The 19,969-nt window shown below is 48.0% G+C and overlaps 1 protein-coding gene across 5 annotated transcripts in view; it reads left to right on the top strand.

Moving 5' to 3' along the window:
* LOC111873426 (prominin-like protein) overlaps nucleotides 1-19,969 on the top strand; it is a 136,304-nt gene that overhangs the window by 16,872 nt on the left and 99,463 nt on the right. For all 5 annotated transcript variants that reach the window (XM_023868145.2, XM_023868148.2, XM_023868146.2 and 2 more), the window contains exon 2: nucleotides 7,776-8,271. In XM_023868145.2, coding sequence (XP_023723913.1) covers nucleotides 7,998-8,271 — 274 coding nt within the window. In that variant the 5' untranslated portion in view covers nucleotides 7,776-7,997. The remainder of the gene's footprint in view (nucleotides 1-7,775; nucleotides 8,272-19,969) is intronic.

A 19,969-nucleotide genomic window follows, 5' to 3' on the forward strand; every position in this document is an offset into this window, starting at 1 on the left:
TCTCCCTCCACCATGACCAGATCATCCAGTGTCCTATCTAGTGGTTACTAGGGGGTAAAACAGCCGTGACGTGAAGCTTACCACTCACCTCGACCGAATTTATCAAGATCTCCTTCCACTCTAACTAATTCCGTGGCCTGTAATCCGCAAGCGAACTATACCGACCATCGCTTGTCGGCGAAGTTAGTGCCAACTTTTGCCGATAGAGGGTGTGACGTGGTGAGCGCAACGGATCCCCACGGCTGTTAATCTCGGTTTTCTAGATCGGAGGTGCTGTTTCTTTGAAATACCTCCTCAGTTATCCTCACGAGGCTGGGTGGACCCCGTTCCAGACCCACTACTTCTCAGAACATCTGGTAGCTCCGGAAATCGAACCCGGGACGTCTGGATCTGTAGCCAGGAACTCTGACCACTAGACCACAAAGGCGGTCCCTTCCACTCCTCTACGTGTGTTAATGGCGTGGTACTTAAATAAACACATGGATCGTTTTATATTTACAGTAGAAGCTGGATACCAAGTTTCATCCACATTCATTTGTAGGGAAGCCTGGCGCGGTGTTATGTGATGACCTTTTCCCATGGGCTGTAGGTTCCTTGTAATGCCCTAAATGTGTGGTCTAGTCGGGAAACGAGAGCACTGGAATCTGAGTGCGAGGTTACATTAGAAATATCGACCCCTCCCGCCCCCCATCATCCCGGTGATTGCAGTTCAACCAGTCTGCCATGAAATTACCTTTGCGAATTGAATTTTCCGTGCCTCGTCAGCCATAAGGTGAATACCACGCATACACAGGGCAGGGGTTCTCAAACTCTGTGACATCGCAGCCCTGTAAAATATTCATAGATCTGCGCTAACCCAGTCCTGTCACTGTTGCAGTCGCTATCAGGCTGTACGGTGACAGCAGGAATTTAAATAGCTTCGCAGCCTCTCTGCACCTACAGGTAAAAAGGGTAAAGTTGTCCCTGTGCTTAACTAATTAAGCACTACGCCATGAAGGCGGTGGGGGGAGTGGATGTAGAGAGCCACATTTTCTTGACCTCGGCATTAGTCGGAGGTGAGTGGTCAGCTTCACGCCCCGGCCGCTTTACTCCCGGGGAATGAGCCCCCAGTACCCATTGGATAAGACGCTGGGTGGGCCCCAGAGCCGGTCTCGACGTGGAGAAGAGAAAATTCTTGACCCTACCGGGACTCGAACTCCTACTTCTCTGTCATCCAGACCGTAGCTAGTCGCTATACCGACCGAGCTATCCTGGCACCTCTAAACTTACAGGAAATGTTCATATACTGCAGCTACGTTTTCCGAAAGCATCTACTTGTATATTGGATCTCAGTGATTCGCGAGAACTGCGCGTGGTCACAGCCGTAATTGTGAAACCGCGCATTAGGGATTTGAGGTTCTTACAGGTGTAACTCCGAAGAGTGCATTCTTCTGGGTTGTAACGCCGTGCGTTTTGGTAGGTGAACTTGTACCAGATTGCACGGCGATGCACGCAGTTCTCATACGCAAAAGGCTTGGATGGTTTGAGTTGAGGGCTTATTCATTGTGGCATTGAAGGATACGCCAGTGGGTTTCAGTACCGGGGTCAGCTATAACTGTGCATTGTGACTGACCATAATTTGATGTAGCGGTCACGGTGATGCTCGAATGTTGGAGTGAGGGGGGTGGAACACCGACCCTCCAAATCGTATAGTCTTGACACTATCAGCGTCTTTAAAAAAAAACATATTACAGTTTGACAGAGAACGTAACAAGCAAGTCCAAGTGACGTTTTATCAGTCACTTTACACATCCATCGCCGCATCTCATGCATATTCTGCGCCGTGAGTATTCCTGACCTGAAACTAATTGTCTTCACCAAGACTTAATGTCTTCCGCGATAAACGGCGTGTAGCCCGTTAAAAGTCAACCGACGTTTGGGAGGAACATATCGCCCCTGTGAACATGGAGGCGATGGGTTACTCCGAAGCGTCGATTCTCGATGAGGTGATTGGATTTTTTTTTCAATTGACCTAATCCTTCCAGCCGCACTATGCCCCTGGGGTCGATACAGCCTCTAAAAGAAATGAGTACCAGGAATCTTTCTGGGGTGTTAAGGGCGGCTGGCGCGTAAGGCTGACAACCTCACCGCCATCTGTGAACCGATTGTCTAGAGAAAATGTTGGAACCTCGACGTCTCACAATCCTATGGGCCTCCACGGCCTGTTACAGGGATAACTTTATTAAATAACGCTTCAATTTGTTCGCCGAGATCTCTGGTATGTTAATTTCGGTTTCTATCGTACGCTGTAAGTAGAGTCTAGTAACTTCCTAATTCGAATGCAAGTCAGAGCGTTACCGCTGCGGCGACCCGCTCAGTACAAGCCTGGTTGCTAAGCTGTACCTGTAGGTGTGCTTACCTTGTTCAAGTCTGACTTCCCGTTGCACAGAGGTTTCGTTGAACGCACAAGCCCGGTTCCTAAGCTGTACCCGCAGGTGTGCTTACCTTGTTCAAGTCTGACTTCCTGTTGCACAGACGTTCTGTTGAACGCACAAGCCCGGTTGCTAAGCTGTACCTGTAGGTGTGCTTACCTTTTTCAAGTCTGACTTCCCGTTGCACAGAGGTTTCGTTGAACGCACAAGCCCGGTTCCTAAGCTGTACCCGCAGGTGTGCGTACCTTGTTCAAGTCTGACTTCCCGTTGCACAGAGGTTCCGTTGAACGCAAAAGCCCGGTTGCTAAGCTGTACCTGTAGGTGTCCTTACCTTGTTCAAGTCTGACTTCCCGTTGCACACAGGTTCCGTTGAACGCACAAGCCCGGTTGCTAAGCTGTACCTGCAGGTGTGCTTACCTTGTTCAAGTCTGACTTCCTGTTGCACAGACGTTCTGTTGAACGCACAAGCCCGGTTGCTAAGCTGTACCTGTAGGTGTGCTTACCTTTTTCAAGTCTGACTTCCCGTTGCACAGAGGTTTCGTTGAACGCACAAGCCCGGTTCCTAAGCTGTACCCGCAGGTGTGCGTACCTTGTTCAAGTCTGACTTCCCGTTGCACAGAGGTTCCGTTGAACGCAAAAGCCCGGTTGCTAAGCTGTACCTGTAGGTGTCCTTACCTTGTTCAAGTCTGACTTCCCGTTGCACACAGGTTCCGTTGAACGCACAAGCCCGGTTGCTAAGCTGTACCTGCAGGTGTGCTTACCTTGTTCAAGTTTGACTTGTCGTTGCACAGAGGTTCCGTTGAACGCACAAGCCCGGTTGCTAAGCTGTACCTGTAGGTGTGCTTACCTTGTTCAAGTATGACTTCCCGTTGCACAGATGTTCTGTTGAACACACAAGCCATGTTGCTAAGCTGTACCTGTAGGTGTCCTTACCTTGTTCAAGTCTGACTTCCTGTTGCACAGACGTTCTTTTGAACGCACAAGCCCGGTTGCTAAGCTGTACCTGTAGGTGTGCTTACCTTTTTCAAGTCTGACTTCCCGTTGCACAGAGGTTCCGTTGAACGCACAAGCCGGGTTGCTAAGCTGTACCTCTAGGTGTCCTTACCTTGTTCAAGTCTGACTTCCCGTTGCACAGACGTTCCGTTGAACGCACAAGGAACTTGGTTCCGGTAGAGGTGTCCGGGTTGCTGCTGTCCACTGTGTAAGCTCTGTGGTCACTGCTTTGTTGTGTAGTTCTCGTTTTCACGGCCGTTTCAGGTTCTGTATTTCTGGTTGACATATTAAGTGCATCTGTCGCATTGAATTTCTCAGTAAATTGGTTCGAAAGCATTACTCAGCAAATGTTTCGTAACTGTACCTGCGTAGAGCGCTAGTCGTGCTAGTCATGTAGCCCTTATTACTTCCGTCTTGCAAGTTGAAGGCCGTGCCGCATGCGCATTCACGTACCATGTTGTATTTATTTTAGAGTAAACGTTACGTGTCACAATGCCAGGCCACGTGCTGTAATGCAGTAAACCTTCGTTAATACAGATTAATGGGGGGAGGTCATCCGTATTAAGCGATAACCCGGATTAGTGAAGCAGAAGGTAGCCTTAAAAAAAAGACTTAGAACACAAATAAATGAAAGCTTTAATTACGTAAGTAGTGCTGATGAAAATAAATAAATAAATAAAAATATCGATATAGAATCTTTATTTAAAAACTATAAACAGGCAATACATTTATTCATCGATAGAAGACTCAGTATGTAAGATGTAAGATTTGAGGCTTTCACGGCGGTGACTATGAAGAAAGCAGTCTTCTGGGATTTGGCACCGTGTATAAGTGGTGTAAACACCACTTATACACGGTGCCAAATCCCAGAAGACTGCTTTCTTCAGAAGACTCAGTAGTTTTCCGAACGTTATAATGCAAGTTTGTAGAAACTGTCAAGTTTTGCCTGAACAGACAAGTGACTCATCTGCCTTCCTACATTCGATGTGTCTTTTAAAGTATGTGCACACCTGTGAACAGCATCTGTCATATTTCGATCCGGATTATCGAGGGTTTAGTGTACGTCTGTATTTATTTAATGCTGTTGGATTGGGTTGTTTCATACGTCGTTTGCAGTGTCTAGACTGTACAGCCTTTAATGACATTGATGATTGATGAATAATGAATTGGAAATGATTTGCAAGGAAGCGGTCCAGGTACTTTCCCGTCATTTGCTTAGGTGGAGTGAGAAAAAACACGGAAACCCTCAGCGAGGATAGCTAGTGTCCCTGCCGGGATACGAACGGACCATCTCCAGAATACAAGTGTAGAGCTGTAGCACTAGACTAGCCTGCTCGGTTAAAGTGAACGCCAGGGGTTCGATTCCTGGCGGCAGCGCACCCGGACCGTTTTACGTGCCGGTATCACAGCGACAAGAACGCGAAGCTGATTACTCAATTCTGAAACGCAGATTGAGGCTGCATTAAGGCTTTTCTCAGCGTCTTTTGCTCGCGGAGGTGGCACGCGGCAGAGTAGTTGGTCGAGACATTATGCTAGAAGCCGTAGGGCCGCGGGTTCGATTCCCGACGAGGTCATTGGATTTCTCAGTTGACCTAATCCTTCCAGCCGTACTGTGACCCTGGGGTCTACTCAGCCTCTAACAGAAATGAGTACCAGGAATCTTCCTAGGGACAAAGGGCAGCGTAGGGCTGACAGGCTCACCGCCATCTGTGGGCCGATTGTCTAGAAAATGTGGAAGCTTTGACGACCTGTTATAGGGATAGCTTGACGTTTTTTTTTTTTTTGCNCTTCTTCATGGTCACCGCCGTGAAAGCCTCAAATCTTACATATTTCTTTTGTAGTTTGGAAACGCAGTCACCATTTATAACGTTCTGCATATGGGAAATAGGGATTGACATTACGCAACTTCGCTTTAGGAGGTCTTTCGAGAAACGTTGACTGTCCGTAACACCGGGAAGCGCATATTTATGCTGCAAGTATCGTACGTGTCCTTACAGAGGCGTTCAAAAATCAGATGCGCCTCTTATGCATACACATTCCTGTCAAGTGACATGTTATATGACCTTCACGTAGTAGGACCTTCATACTATGTATCATCACAAGAAAGAAGAACCCAGAAAAGTCACGTCAATCTAATTCTGCGCGCGTCATTGCCCTCAGTAGAGGTGCTGCGTCTATCAGTGTTTGTCTCCGGCGCATGTCTTACATACAGCGCGTCTTCTTACCTCCAGTATGGCGGGATTGCCCCCTGTTTATGAGGTAAATACATGTAAAGCTATGCGGATATGATACATAGATCGTGAAATTAATGAGGCATGGAAATAGCTTTTTAGAGTTGCGTATACTCTCCATAACAGTGTATTATTATTGGAGGGGGTTGGTTTCCCCATGCACCGCGACCAGTTGTTGATCTATTGTACGTCCCCCTTTGATATTCTACCAGTCTCCATACCCTACCGGTACTGGTGCATGCTATCAGCCCCGTTGAGCCAACGAGGTCGGCCCTCGGTACCTTGATGCTTCCCCCATCTACCAGAGGCATTGGAAACTACTTGGGCCGGAAACTTGCCTAATTTTGCTCAGAGGTCTCCTAGAGACATGAGGATCTTTTACGACACGGGACCCCACGGCTTAAAGTCCCTCCCGGAGGACTTGTTCTCTGAATTTTTCCGCCCTTAAAAATTCCACGACCTCTGCCGGGTTTGAACCCGCGTACCTTGAGTCATGAGGTGGGAACGTTACCACTAGACTACGGAGGCCGCTCTCCATAACAGGGTAAAAATTAAAACTAAATCGTTACATTGTAGGCCCATGAATTCTGTCCCACGTGTAACGTCGGGTACGATAGTTCGACTCCTTAAGGCACGGAAAATAGCTCCTTCAAAATGAAGCGCGCTGTAACTGAGTAGACGGCGCCTACCCAAGTCTACCCTCATATCCAGCCCTGGAAATATCACACTAGAACATCGGGTGTGTCTCGTTGTATTCTGGACATGCGAGTCCCCTTTGGTTTAATTGTAGTGCGTAGTTGAGAAGGAAAAGTGTTAGCTAAGAAACCTTTACTGTGAAGAGATTTGAAGTTTTTCCCCTGGTAAATATGAAGATTACGATTTTCTCGGATGACATGCCGTGTAGATAGATCAGGGTTTTATAGGAACTTGCTGCCTGCGTCATCACGGTGAAGATGGAAGCAGTAAGTTCCTCCGAAACTTTGGTATATATATCACAGAAGACACTAGTAGTCTTAACTTTCATGGGATTTCCACCATTTCCAGTTTCCGAGTCCTGTGTTCTTGAATGTGACTCCATATCATCCGGTTTAAGTTCGCGTACTTTTAAGAGGAACTTATTGCCTCCATCTTCAGGGTCAAACAGCAGTGCAAGAAGCAAACTTGCCAGTTGGGCTTGTTGCATCGTTGTCTTGGACCTTTCAGGATAGAGGTAGTAAGTTCCCCGAAACGTCGGTGAACTACGACGTTACATGGCGTCGCATTCTAGAAGGCTGTTAAAGTTGTCCCTGTGCTTGCTACCTATGAAGACGTATGTGGGAGTGAATGTATCAGCTGCACCCATTGCTATCTTGAGCGGTCAGCTTCACGCCCCGGGGAGAGCACCCAGTACCAACTGTGTAGAAAGCTCTTCAAGCTTTTCATAATTACTGCTGTGGGGAGACTGAATCCCCTTGTTACATCGGTCACTGCTGTACCTGTTGTATCAGCCCCGGGTCCTACACGAATGTGGACGGTTCCTTCGATTGACGCCCGTGTGGAGGCGGTTTCGAATACCTCCACCTTAGCCGTGCGAGACGTGGGAGGCGACGGAAGGGAACCCAGTGCCTGGGGTTATAACTGGGCCACCCTGTTCCTAGGGGGATATAATTGCCGGGACCTGGACCTCCAGGCTGGGGGAGTCTCGAATCTGAGACAGTAAAATATGGTGATGACTCCCGCGGCACTGGGGCCCGAGAATGATTGCCTTGCAGAGGGCCAGCAGCAGGTGTAAACGACAGACCCGTCTTCTCGTCAGAGAGTGCGCCCCACGGCAAGAAACCCGCAACTGCTTTGAGAGTAACAAATATGTGGTTTTGGGCCCCAGATGGGGCATGGCCGACTGACTTTAATTGTTGATTGAGAATTGGCAGGGGGAACTGAAGGACTTGGAAAGAACCTCCCGAGTGCCATTTTGCCCACTACGTGTTCTACACGCCCTCATCTGTGTTCGAACCCGCACATCCGGTAGTTAACAGCTCGGGGTCCATTAACGTCACATCCCGTCTCTCAAGTCAGCATTTCCGTAAGATTTCCTAGATTCGGCGACGTGTTCATGACGTGATTACATGTGACTGATTCTATGAAATGTTTGTCATTACAGCAAGGAGCTGCCGTTCAGGCTTGGCGGGTTGCGGAGGGCAGGACTGAAGATGTGCCGGGGCTCCAATGGCTCGTGTCCTGCCGTGTTAAAGAGATGAGCAGCGCTCAGATCGGCAGCTTCTCCCCTCCACTTGTTACTGGAACTCCCTGCTCCCTGCTGCTACTAGTGGCAAGTGCAGTCAGTGACAGAGATGCCGCGGTGTAGTTCGGTGCAAGTGTAACAATGGGCGGCCGCAGTGCCTCGGTGTGTGTGATGGTGCTGCTGGTGGTGCAGTGTGTGAGGGCTGAAGATTACTCTGGTCTCAGGGGGGTTGTGCGTCATGTGGAAGATGCGATACGCAAGGAGATGATGATAGAACCTGTGCGCTACAGTGATCCCAACTTGACGCTCTCGTATCAGGCCTCACCGCAGTTCAATGCACGCGGGATGGCCAACCTGTACAAAGTGACCAACTTCTTCATGGATATCATTCAGAGGGAGGACCCATACCCAGAAGGCAAGTATCTTTTTTTTTTAATTGTTAATGTAACCATCTCCAGGAAGCTAATAGTGGCTCAGACAGATCCCATCACTGCCCCCTGTCCAGTTCACACCGTTTCTTCAAGATGCATCATAAACGTCTCCCAAGTGACCTCTTATGTTTGGGTTTCCTGATCAACACTTTATGTATTTCCCGTGTCTCGCATGCCTGTGGTATGACACGTCGTTCCCTCTTCTGTTTGGTCACCCCTGAAATAATATGTGAAGACTACTAATTGTCAGATTTTTCATTACATGGGCGCAGCCAGAAGTTTTGTCCAAGCGGGGCTGCAGTTAACCAAATTTGCTTACGAACTTGCGTTCAACTTCATAAGACCATTTAACTCATCGTCAAAGATACGTAGAAGTAAGGTAAAGCTATCCCTGTACCAGGCCGTGGAGGCCCATACGGTTGTGAGTCGTCGAGGGTCCCACATTCTCTAGTCAGTCGGCTCACAGATGGCGGTGAGGTCAGCCTCCCGCGCCGGCTGACCTTTATCCCCAGGAAGATTCCTGGTACTCAGGTCTGTTAGAGGCTGAGTCTACCCTAGGGCCATAATAAGGCTGGAAGGATTAGGTCAATTAAAAAATTCAGTGACATCGAGAATCAAATCCGCGACCCTCTGGCTTGTAGCGTAGTGCCTCAACCAACTACCCTCCCGCGTGTCCTCCGTAGACTGGCTGTGGATAAGGTTCATTAGCGAGCTGTTATGAACACTGTAATGAGCCTCAGTGCCTCATAAAATGCTGATATCTTGAGTGGCTGAGCAACTGTTGGCTTCTTGAAGTTAGTTGCTTACACATTCATTCGTTAATTAATTAATTCAGTATGGTGCAGTGGAGATTATGATAATGCATTTTGCTGACAGAAAGCAGCACAGTGTTGTTGCAGGTAGTGCTGATTCTGCCGGTAGATGGATCTCCCAGCAGTAGTCTCTCAGTCGTCGTTTTTATGAAAAACAGTTTTTAAGAACAGCCTCATCTTGAGGCGCGTAATTTGTATTTTTACATTGTTGGATATTCTGGTTTCATTGTAAGCTCGTGAAGCGGGCTCCATGGTCTACCTGTATGGTTACCTTACTGAAATTGTTCAGGACGAGCATTTAAAGACTGTACAGTTTTGTGGGAGTTAACTGAAGTGTGACAGAAGACAGCGTAGGCGCTCTATTGTTCATCCTGTCCTGAAGAAGTAGAAAGAATGCCATGTAGTTGAGAGGGAGCTCGACGTTTCGGACGTACCCCGTGCTTCTACTGGTTTCTTGCCCAGTTAAATCTTCAGCCCTGAAGATGCAGGCGGTATGTTCCTCCGAAACATTCTGTGATCTCTTATGTCTTCTTGTAATCTTAGCATCCCTCTGTCGCTCTGAGACGCGTCTCACTAAATGATCCCCGTATTTCGTACTCCAGAGATCACTGTAACTGCCAACGGCAGACTTTCCTCTTCCTCTGGGTTCCCGAACTGTCCCCGGCCTCTGTTACCAGCGTCTCACTTCTCACAACTGCAACTCTGAACTGTCCCGACAACACTGACTGCTAAATTGCTGCTGGTCCTCGCCAGTACATCGATTCTTGGTTCTGATTCCATGGGACTCTGAACCAAAGTCAAAGTCACATTGCGATTGACGGTAAGTCAGTCAGTCAGTCTTGGTGTCGAGCCCAATCTGGGGCTTACGACCAGATATTTATTACTGTTTGACAGTTTAGGTCTTGTTAGTGTGGGGCGCCCTCTCTGACGAGAGGACGGGTCTGTCTTTTGTCAGAGTCATTGTCTGCAGTAGTAAGTCATTTGTCATAATGTAAAGGATATTTACATTTTATATGTTAATAAATGTATTAAATATATACAGGGCCTCTGTCAGTCCAGGCTCAGTACAAAGTCAAAATCACATTGCGACTGACGGTCAGTCAGTAAGTCTTGGTGTCTCTTTGGCATTTACGGTCTTCTGCACACCTTCTTGACCCCGGTACTAGATGAAGGTCATGGGTCAGCGAAACGCATCGGGCGTTTTGCCCCCGGCGAAAAAGACGCCAGTGCTTTATGCTGTGTGTTAGCTTCGATATGAACGAGCATGGCTTTACTGAACCCATATATGTAAGAGCCAGACATTCGTCGTTCATCAAGGGTTAAGAAACATTTACGTCGGTTATATATTACGAACTAGATAAAAAAAAAGGTAAACCTGTCCCTGTAACAGGTTGTGGAGGCCGACAGGGTTGTGAGACGTCGAGGCTCCCACATTTTCTAAACAATCGGCTCACAGATGGCGCTGAGTCTGACAGCCTTACGCGCCGGTCGGCCGCCCTTTACCTCCAGGAAGATTCCTGGTGCTCATTTCTGTTAGAGGCTGAGTCGACCCCAGGGCCATAGTGCGGCTGGAAGGATTATGCCAACAAAAATCCAATGACCTCATCGGGAATCGATGAGGCTTGTAGTATAGTGCCTCATCCAATTATAAAACTGTGTCATCTCAACTGATGTATCGCAGAAAAGAGTGGAGAAATAATACTGGAAAGTTCTTTGATAGTCGGTGTGGTATGTTGATTACTCATCCCACTGCCAGCCTAATTAAAGGAAGCTTCCAGAATTCTCTCGACAGCAAACAATTAAAAGAAGCTTCGAGGAGGGTCTGGAAGGTCCCATAGCGTTACGTCATACATCGAGAAAGTTCGAGAACATTCTCGAAGGGGAAGATTCCAGGACATTGCGTCATCCTTAAGTATTTAAAGGGGTTGATTTCCGGATGACAAGTAGACAAGTTAAGTTAGAATTAGAGACTACGAGAGACATACAGGTAATGGAGAATTAACGCTCATCAATTAGGCTGGAAGTCTGTCCGTCGTTGCCTAGTGCTGTGGTCATCCAAATTTCTATACAACATGTGTTAAAGCCTAGCAACGGTTATAGAACTGCTGTTGTAAAGTAAACGTGTAATGTGCTGAATAAACCAGGTACATTAACTATCAGTGCTTCGTGGTGGTCTGAGGACTTCCTCACTGTGTGTGTGACCCTTTCTCGTCAAGCAAGGCCTGTTAAGCCCCGAGACATACTCTCAAGGCTCGAACCCAGGACATCGTCCTTTCCACATTACAAATACGTCGACGTGATTACCAGACCACGTAACGGCGCACAACTCCCATATCAATAACGAAAGTGCAAGCACTCAAAGCGAGACATCGCCAAGCCTACAACAACTAACGAACTCTTTAAAAGTGGCTTCCCATAACGTGGGCAGCAAAAGCTCTGTTAAAAGTTTTTTTTTGATAATGTACTTCTTTCCTCAAGCCGGTCACCGTAGCCGAGCGGTCTAAGGCATGCACTGTCTTCGCTACCTCGGAAGCCGGGATCGTGGGTTCGAATCCCACTCAGGGCATGGATGTTTGTGTGCGTTTTTCTGTGTTTGTCTACAGGTAGAGGCCTTGCGACGAGCTGATCACTCGCCCAAGGAGTCCTACCGTATGTGTAAGATCTAATAAACCGAAGTGAAACGGAGAGTTTCACGGAGGTAGGCCTAGGTCCAAATTGGGGCTGTAGCGCCAGAGGGAAAAAAAATTCTTTCCCCAACATCTGAATTTCTTTGTGTTGTTATGCAAATGATTTAGTCGTGAAATTTTCACTGACTTGCCATTGCACTAATGAAACTGAAAGGAAACCACTAACAAGATGTTCACATGATATTTACTGTTTTTCCTACTTCATCATGATCATCATCATATCTCGAATTACCCTATTCCAGACTTCGCCCTCAAGTGTTGTCCGTAACACATCTCCAGAAGCTTGTTTCTGTTATTAATGACTTCCTGTCTGTGTGTTTGTGTCCCGCGACTGCTAGAGACGTTGCCGCATGCTCGATAATAGAGGACTGGATTAATCTATCTGTACTTATACTTACAATTCGATGCCGTAAGACCAAATTCAGCATTCTGGTACCAGCTTGTCCCTCCTTTATCTGGCTTAGTACATCTCTGTGCCTCGTAACTGTCTCATGACGACAGGTCTTAAGTACTCGCAATTAGAACATTCTGTTTTCTTTCAGTTTCATTCGTGCATTGGCAAGTCAGGAGTGAAAATTTCACGACTAAATCATTTGCGTAACAACACACGAAGAAATCGAAATGTAGGGGGAAAAATCCTCCAATTTTTTCCTTACTGTAGTTCAGATGAAGTGCCAGCAGACGTCACAAACTCTGAGATATAGCAGTTTTCTCGTACAGGTCGAAATTTTCGGTATTGGGCAATTATGGGGTTAACCAAGTTTCCCAAAGACATTTCTTCGTACCTTAGAAGCACAGATCGTAAAATTAGTTTTCTCGTTGTTGTTTTAAAAGTTGTACCTAAATTAATTTGGCACATTCGCTTCGAGGTTAGCCAGGACACTGTGGTGGCCTATTTTAAGGTACTGTCCCAGCAGTTAACTGAAGGGAAATTATAAAAAAAATAAACCCCCATCTGAGATTTGAACTCGCAGCCTCACGAATACAAAGCGATGTTAACTCCACGCCACGATGAACCCCATACTGTTTAACTAATTAAGCACCACGCCATGAAGGCGTATGGGGGGAGTGAATGTATGCATCTGCATTTTTTGACCTCGGCACTAGCTGGAGGTAGTCATCAGATTTATGCCCCGGCCGCTTTACCCCCGGTACTCATTGTATAGGAGGTTGGGTGGACCCCAAAGCCGGTCTGGACGACATGGAAAAGAGAAATTTCTTGATCCTACCGGGACTCAAACTCCGACCCCTCGGTCGTCAAGCCCGTAGTCAGTCGCTATACTGACTGCACTATCCCGGCCCTGTACGGAATTGCTATTGGCGTTCCATGCATACCATTAAGCTCATATGAGTCCGATTTGTAAGCGACATTTCGACAAAGGATAAAATGCATCAGATGAAAGGAACAGATCATATTTCAACGCCGTAATAACGCACGTTGTCGAATTGCAGCCATATCTGTGAAACTTGCTATGGGATGCATGGAACAAAACATTTATCGCCCTGTGTAAATGAGACTTAATAATTAGTTGATACGGGGTACATTCAAAATTGCCGACTATCGTCATGCAAAGAATTGATGTATCGACAGACAGATATGACCTCCATATCAGGCGTTTTTGTTTTATTTCGTAAAGATTTCTAATAAAGCAGAGAAGCTCAATTACAAGTTTTTTTTTGGGATAAACGTAGAGAGCAGATAGGAGACCTTGCCTTGTATGAGAGGATAATATTAAAATTTTTATCTGAAATAAAAGTGTGGGAGTGTGGACTGGATTCGTCTGGCGCAGAATGCGATGTAGGGAACAGTGGCGAGCTCTTGTGAGCACAGCAGTGCCCTTTAGGGTCCTACAAAGGGCGGAGGGAATCCCGTGAGTAGCTGAGCGGCTTTCTACTGGCCTCTCAAGATCTGCGCTGCACGGGAGTTATCGTGCGACTCTTGTCCCGCTTCTTGTTTCGGTAACGTACGTAGCTAAACAGTTTACCTGCCAGTGGCTAATCATATATTCGATAAATTTCGGTTCGACAAGCCGCGGTCACTCGGTTGGTATAGTTCACTTCGGACTAAAGTCACGGAGTTGTTTTTATTTGTTTGGTAGTAGAAGTTACACTGTGAGCAGGCTCAAATCGTTTTGTCCCTTCTTCCTGTCTCTTAGTGCCAATATCCTCAGCATCTGAAGCGCCTGTAATGTTTCTTTCCTGCATTAACGGCCTTCACCCTCCCTGATTTTGCGCGTCTGTTCTACATCATACATCGCTGCAGTGTGGCAGCTTAGGAATCCTTCCGGAATTATGAACAGATATCCGGCATGAAGGTTGGAACTTCACTTCAGAGTACAGGCATAGCCATGCGGATCGACCTGCCCAAACTTAACACAGCGTAACCTAATCTGGCTTGAAGGTTCAGAATAGCTGATTACGTGTGTACGGACCCTCATGTATTGTAAGATCTGCTTTGGCCCTTCGTGTATATTTTAATTAAAGGAACCCTATTAATAGGGAAGACTGTTCGGTATGCAACGGGAAAGTAAGGAACAGGCTCTCCAGCCGTTCCTTCTGCCGTCATTATTACTCCTCCCGCTTAGAGAACCTGCCCCTAGCCGGGTACTGGGATAACCTGACACAAAGAAAGTTATGTCCTTCCGTAGCTCCGCCTTTTTGTTAAGGTGTGAAGTTCTGTTTTTGCTTGTCAGTTATTTTTTTCTGATTTATTTATTTGTGTGTTCACTTTCACTGGGGGCACGCGGTAGCGTAGTTGGTTGAGGCACTATTCTACAAGCCTGAAGGTCGCAGGTTCAAGTCCCGATGAGGTCATTGGTTTTTTATCAGTTGACCTAATCCTTCCGGCCGCACTATGGCCCTGGGGTCGACTCAGCCTCCAACAGAAATGAGTACCAGGAATATTTCTGCGGGTAAAGGGCGGCTGGCGCGTAGGGCTGACAGCCTTGCCGCCATCTGTGAGCCGATTGTATAGAAAATGTGGAAACCTCAACATCTCACAGCCCTATGGTTCCAGTCCCGGAAGTTTCAAGAATGTTCTCTTCTCCAAAACGTCTAGACCGGCTCTGGGGTTCACCCAACCTCCTATCCAGTGGGTACCGAGGTCTCGTTCCCCGTGGTTAAGGCGGATGGGGCTTGAAGTTGACCACTCACGTCCAGCTAGTGCGAGGTCAAGAAAATGTGGCTCTATACATCCACTCCACCAAACGCCTTCATGGCACAGTGCTTAATTCATTACCCCCCCCTTTTTGGTTTTCACCAAACCATGATCTCCCCCCCCCCTTCTTGGATTGAAGATGATGGTATCTCCATGGATACCTCATTAAGGCAGTTCCATGGAGATTTGTACTTCTCACCAGATGAAATCGAGGAGTGAGATGGGCCAGACATATAGAACTCATCGTGGAGATGAGACAATTGTAAACAGCTTCAGTCGTGATACTTGAAGAGAAGAGAGGGTAATATTAAAATGGATGCTGAAGAAGCAGGACGTGAGGGTGCAGATACTGTGAAGGAGCCGGTTGTCTCCGAATTCCATAAGGTGCGGGCAACCTCTGCCCACCCCAGCATGTAACAGATTATTGAGGAAGACAACTGTCTTCATTAGATATGTCTTTGCGGATCAGTGGTGTAACGCGGGGAACAGTTTGAGAACCGTTTGTATAAGGTTGTGTTGTTAATCAATGAGGTTTCGGATAGCATCTAGCACAGCCGTTGTTGCTTGTGGCTGTGTTGACTCACACGGCAAGTCTTGGCTATTGTTCACCGTTCGAGGCGTGTGCCCAGGGTCAGCCGACTGCTCGCTCCCGTCAGTTGCTCGTCACATCTACTGTGTTTTATTTTCTCTTAGTGAGAAACACAAGAATTCAGTAGAAAAAGTCTGAAGTGAAGAGGCCTGACCGGGGGGGGGGGTTGTTCTAAGTATAAACCTAAGCATCTCTCTATCTACGGCCCTTACAGTCCTTTCTGTTGGGCCCTGGTCTCTTTTTCAGTTTCTTACTCCTATACACGACCGCCCCTGTGGTCTAGTGGTCAGGTTTCCTGCCTACAGATCCAGAGGTCCAGGTTCGATTCCCGGCGCTACCAGATTTTCTGAGAAATAGTGAGTCTGGAACGGGGTCCACTCAGCTTCTTGACGATAATTGAGGAGCTATTTCAAGGAAATAGCGGCTCCGGTCAAGAAAACAGAAATTAACGGCCGTGGGGATCCGCTGCGCTGACCACGTGACCCCTCTATCCGCAAGTTGGCACTAACTTCGCCTACAAGCAGCGGTCCCTAGATCAGTATAGTTCGCTTGCGGACTACAGGCCACGGAGTTTGTTTTTGTTTTGTACTCCTATACACAGTCGGTAGGACTCCTTGGACGGGGGATCAGCCCCTATACACAGAACATCACAAAGACAGAGTAAACTCACACAATACGTGTATAGACATCAATGCATTCGAGCGAGAAGACAGTTCATGCGTTAGACGGCACGGCCACTGTGATGGGCGCTTTAAGCATATTCCAGGTGTAGGCCGCGCCATAGCTCAAGAAGTCGCTGGCTTCCCACCGCGACGGCCCGGGTTCGATCCCGGGTCTGGTCAAGTGGGATTTGTGGTGGACAAAATGGCGCTGGGGCAGGTTTTCTCCGAGTACTTCGGTTTCCCCTGCCAATCTTTATTCCACCAATTGCTCTACAATCACCCTCGCCTATCATCTGGGGCTGGTACAATAGGCCAGAAGTGGCCGCAGTACAAGGGACGTAGTCCCACCCCACTAGCAATAAAAAAAAATATTCCAGGTGTGATTTGTGGCTGTCACGTCTGTGACTAGGATGTGACGCCATGTAATTTGATACTTTACCTACGTTTCAGAGGTACATACTGTTGGAGACATCGTTATGAGTGCGGCTGTCATTATCCGGATGTGTGGATGTAATTTCACAGGTGAACGAACTGCAGGTTCTGCAGCGTCTGTCCCTCGTTGACAGGAATGCTGGATTAGCAGCTGCTGGTAATTGCCCATGGTCAACAGTGTCATGCTATTAGCGTACTACTGGTCACACGGCCAGAGAATTTCCATGACAGTAGGTGTGTTACTTTTCACATAGAAGCGTCACGAGGTGCGATGATTTCATGAGGGAAATAGCTTACGTAAAATGGTGTGATAGGCCCGGTCTCCTCTGTATGTAGTAGCTTTGGAATTTTATTACCAGTGTAACCTTTATGTTCAAGATGTGTAAGTTGTTAAATTGTGTAACCCTGTAAGCAGTGATCTCAAGAAGCGTCATCCAGGAGACTACAATGAAACCGTAAGGTTGCCAATTCAAGTTATGACGTGTCGCCGCAGTAGAAAAATTCTGTACGAATTTCAGGACCCAGGGAGCGTTGATAGACAGGCAGGCTCGCGTGATAATTGCACCGGAATTCGTGCTTAGCTCAAGTGCTCCTCGTTGTTCTGTCTTATTTGCAGCCATTGGCGCACGTCTATGGGCACTTAACGTTACTTAGCCGGTGCTTCACAACAGCTGGGTTTGTCTGGCTGTAGAACAGAGGAGTAACTCGTTCCTTGTACTGGTTATGTTTGCCGGTTGGGATCCTCTGAAATGCTTACAATTTCCCTGCGTTTCTCAGCCTCCACATGAGAATGCCTGACTTGGTACGTTTAAAGCATGCTGTCTAAACTGTGGGTCGCGGTCCGGATCCCCAAATTCTCTCTTCCTGTCAGGCTTTCGATAATTTTGTTATTGCTAGTGGGGTGGGACTAAGTCCCTTGTACTGCGACCGCATCTGGCCTATTGTACCAGCCCCAGATGATAGGTGAGGGTGATTGTGGAGCAATTGGTGGAATGAAGATTGGCAAGGGAAACCGAAGTACTCGGAGAGAACCTGCCCCAGCGCCACTTTGTCCACCACAAATCACACTTGATGAGACCCGGGATCGAACCCGCCACGGTGGGAAGCCAGCGACTAACCGCCTGAGCTACGGCGCGGCCTTAAACATTTTACTTTCTTGCCGCGGTGTAGCTCTGCAGATATGTGTCAACGTTTTGGAGAAACTTCCTCGGTGCAGAACGTGAGGCAGCAAATTCCCCCGAAAGTTGGTAAACATTTGCCAGACTACACGGCCTCAGATTCAAGATGGCAGCAGTATTCATAGTCACCGGCATGAGAACCACAAAACTCACAGAGACGTAATGAGCTTTCCCTGTAGATGAAACTGAATTTTGTTGTTGTTTACATTAACTTGAAGAGTTAACCTTCGTTTCTGGCAGTCATAGGCATTCAAAACGCGACTCCCAGGTCACACATCATAATTTGGTTAATTTGGTTAGTTGATGTGGCGGCTCTGAATAACCCAAGAAAACAGAATGTCAGAGTTGGCTCTGCCGCGTGGAATCGGAAAGGGTGCGGGGGGTTGTGTTCAGACCCGTCTGTTTACATTGTGCTGCATGTGACGCTGTGTCGCTTTGCAGAGTTTCACCGGCATTCAGAAGGACCGCACTGTGTCCGTTCTCAGGAAGCATGTCTGTCTGCCGCTTGCTTGGTTACCCTGCGATTCTGAAGATGGAGGCAGTATGTTCCTCCGATAAAGTTGTCCCTGCGCTCAGCAAATTAAGCACTATGCCATGAAGACGTATGGGGGAGTGGATATAGAGATCCACGTTCTGTTGACCTCGGCACTGGTTAGAGGTGAGTGGCCAGCTTCACGCCCCGGCCGATTTACCCCCGGGAAAAGAGCCCCTGGTACCCATTGGATAGGAGGCTGGGTAGCCCCCAAAGCCGGTCTGCACGACGTGGAAAAGAGAAAGTTCTTGACCCTACCGGGACTCGAACTCCGACCTCTTGGTCGTACAGCCCTTAGCCAGTCGCTGTACCGACTGCTGTATCCCTGCTCCACATTCTCCTCTGAGGCATGGATGAAATGCTACCGGACTACACGGTGTCACATCTCAGAAGGTAGTACAGTACCTTTCAACAGAAGATTAAGATGGGCTAATGGTGCTGCGTGCTCGTTGCGGAATCTTCTCTTCTGTCTTCTGTCTGCTGCGCTGCGTGAGCCCGGCCCTTGTGACACCGTTACGACATTGTCGTGAGGCGGAAATGTTCCTACTGTTCTGGGTCTCAGTCAGTAAAGCGACGGGCTTACGGGCTGGGTGGCCCGGCTTCGATTCCAGACAGGGTAAGATTTTTCTCTTCTCCACAGCGTCCAGACCTGCTCTGGACTCAGCCATTGGGTACCGAGATCGATTTCCACGGGGTAAAGCGGAAGGGGCTTAAAGCTGATCACTTAACTCCATCTGTTGCCGATGTCAAGAATGGTGGAGCTTACGTCCACTCCCCTATATGTCTTCATGGCATGGGCAACGTTGATGACGGACCAACCGATCCACCCATCCATCCAACTGTATAGTTTGCCCCCAAACACCATCTGGAAATATAGCTCGCCATCCCTCCAGGTGAACAGCCCCAGGTATCGGAACTGTGAGCGCTGTTGCGGTCTGTACCCGAGACGTTTCCCAGAAGAAGTGTAGTGCTCGCTGGCCGTTGCCCCTGTTCTGGATCCTGTCTGGTCGTGCGGCTGAGTAGAGAGACTTGAGTTGTCAATTGGCGAGGCTGCAGATCGCCTTGTTGTGACATGTCAACGGTGAAGGTAGCGTCCACGTCCCCACACCATGAAGTTGTAAGGGTCCCCATACACGCACAGTTTGGCCTCCAGTTCGGTCTGCACAGTTGAAGACTGAAAGGCAAAACTGACGTGTGTGGTGCGGTCGGGCGGCCAATCGTTTGGACTGTTGGCCTGTGGGAAACCCGTCAGTCCGTCAGTTCTGCCTGCAGGACCGTAGCACGTGACGTGTGTGACTCAACATTATAGGCTGGAAGACCGTGATTGTGGCATGAAGCCTGCCGCTTTATCTGCGTGTGTATGGGGAGGAAAGGGAGGGGGTAAACTGTCACAGTTTTGCCTGTAAGGTCGATCGGAAGGCCAAACTGTGTGTGTATGGGGGGCCTAAGGTCGGAACGGGGATGTTGCTTCACTCATTCTTGACCTCGGCACTAGATGGAGTACCCAACTTTACACCCCAGCTTCTTTACCATCGATAACAGAGCCCGACAGAACTGCATGTATTTTCATCTGCCTTATCACCAACCCTGTGTACATTCAGTAGCTGAGAGAAGTAATTCCTTCCACCTGTTC

Source organism: Cryptotermes secundus, unplaced genomic scaffold (genome assembly GCF_002891405.2).
Source record: "Cryptotermes secundus unplaced genomic scaffold, Csec_1.0 scaffold276, whole genome shotgun sequence".
Lineage (NCBI taxonomy): Eukaryota > Metazoa > Arthropoda > Insecta > Blattodea > Kalotermitidae > Cryptotermes > Cryptotermes secundus.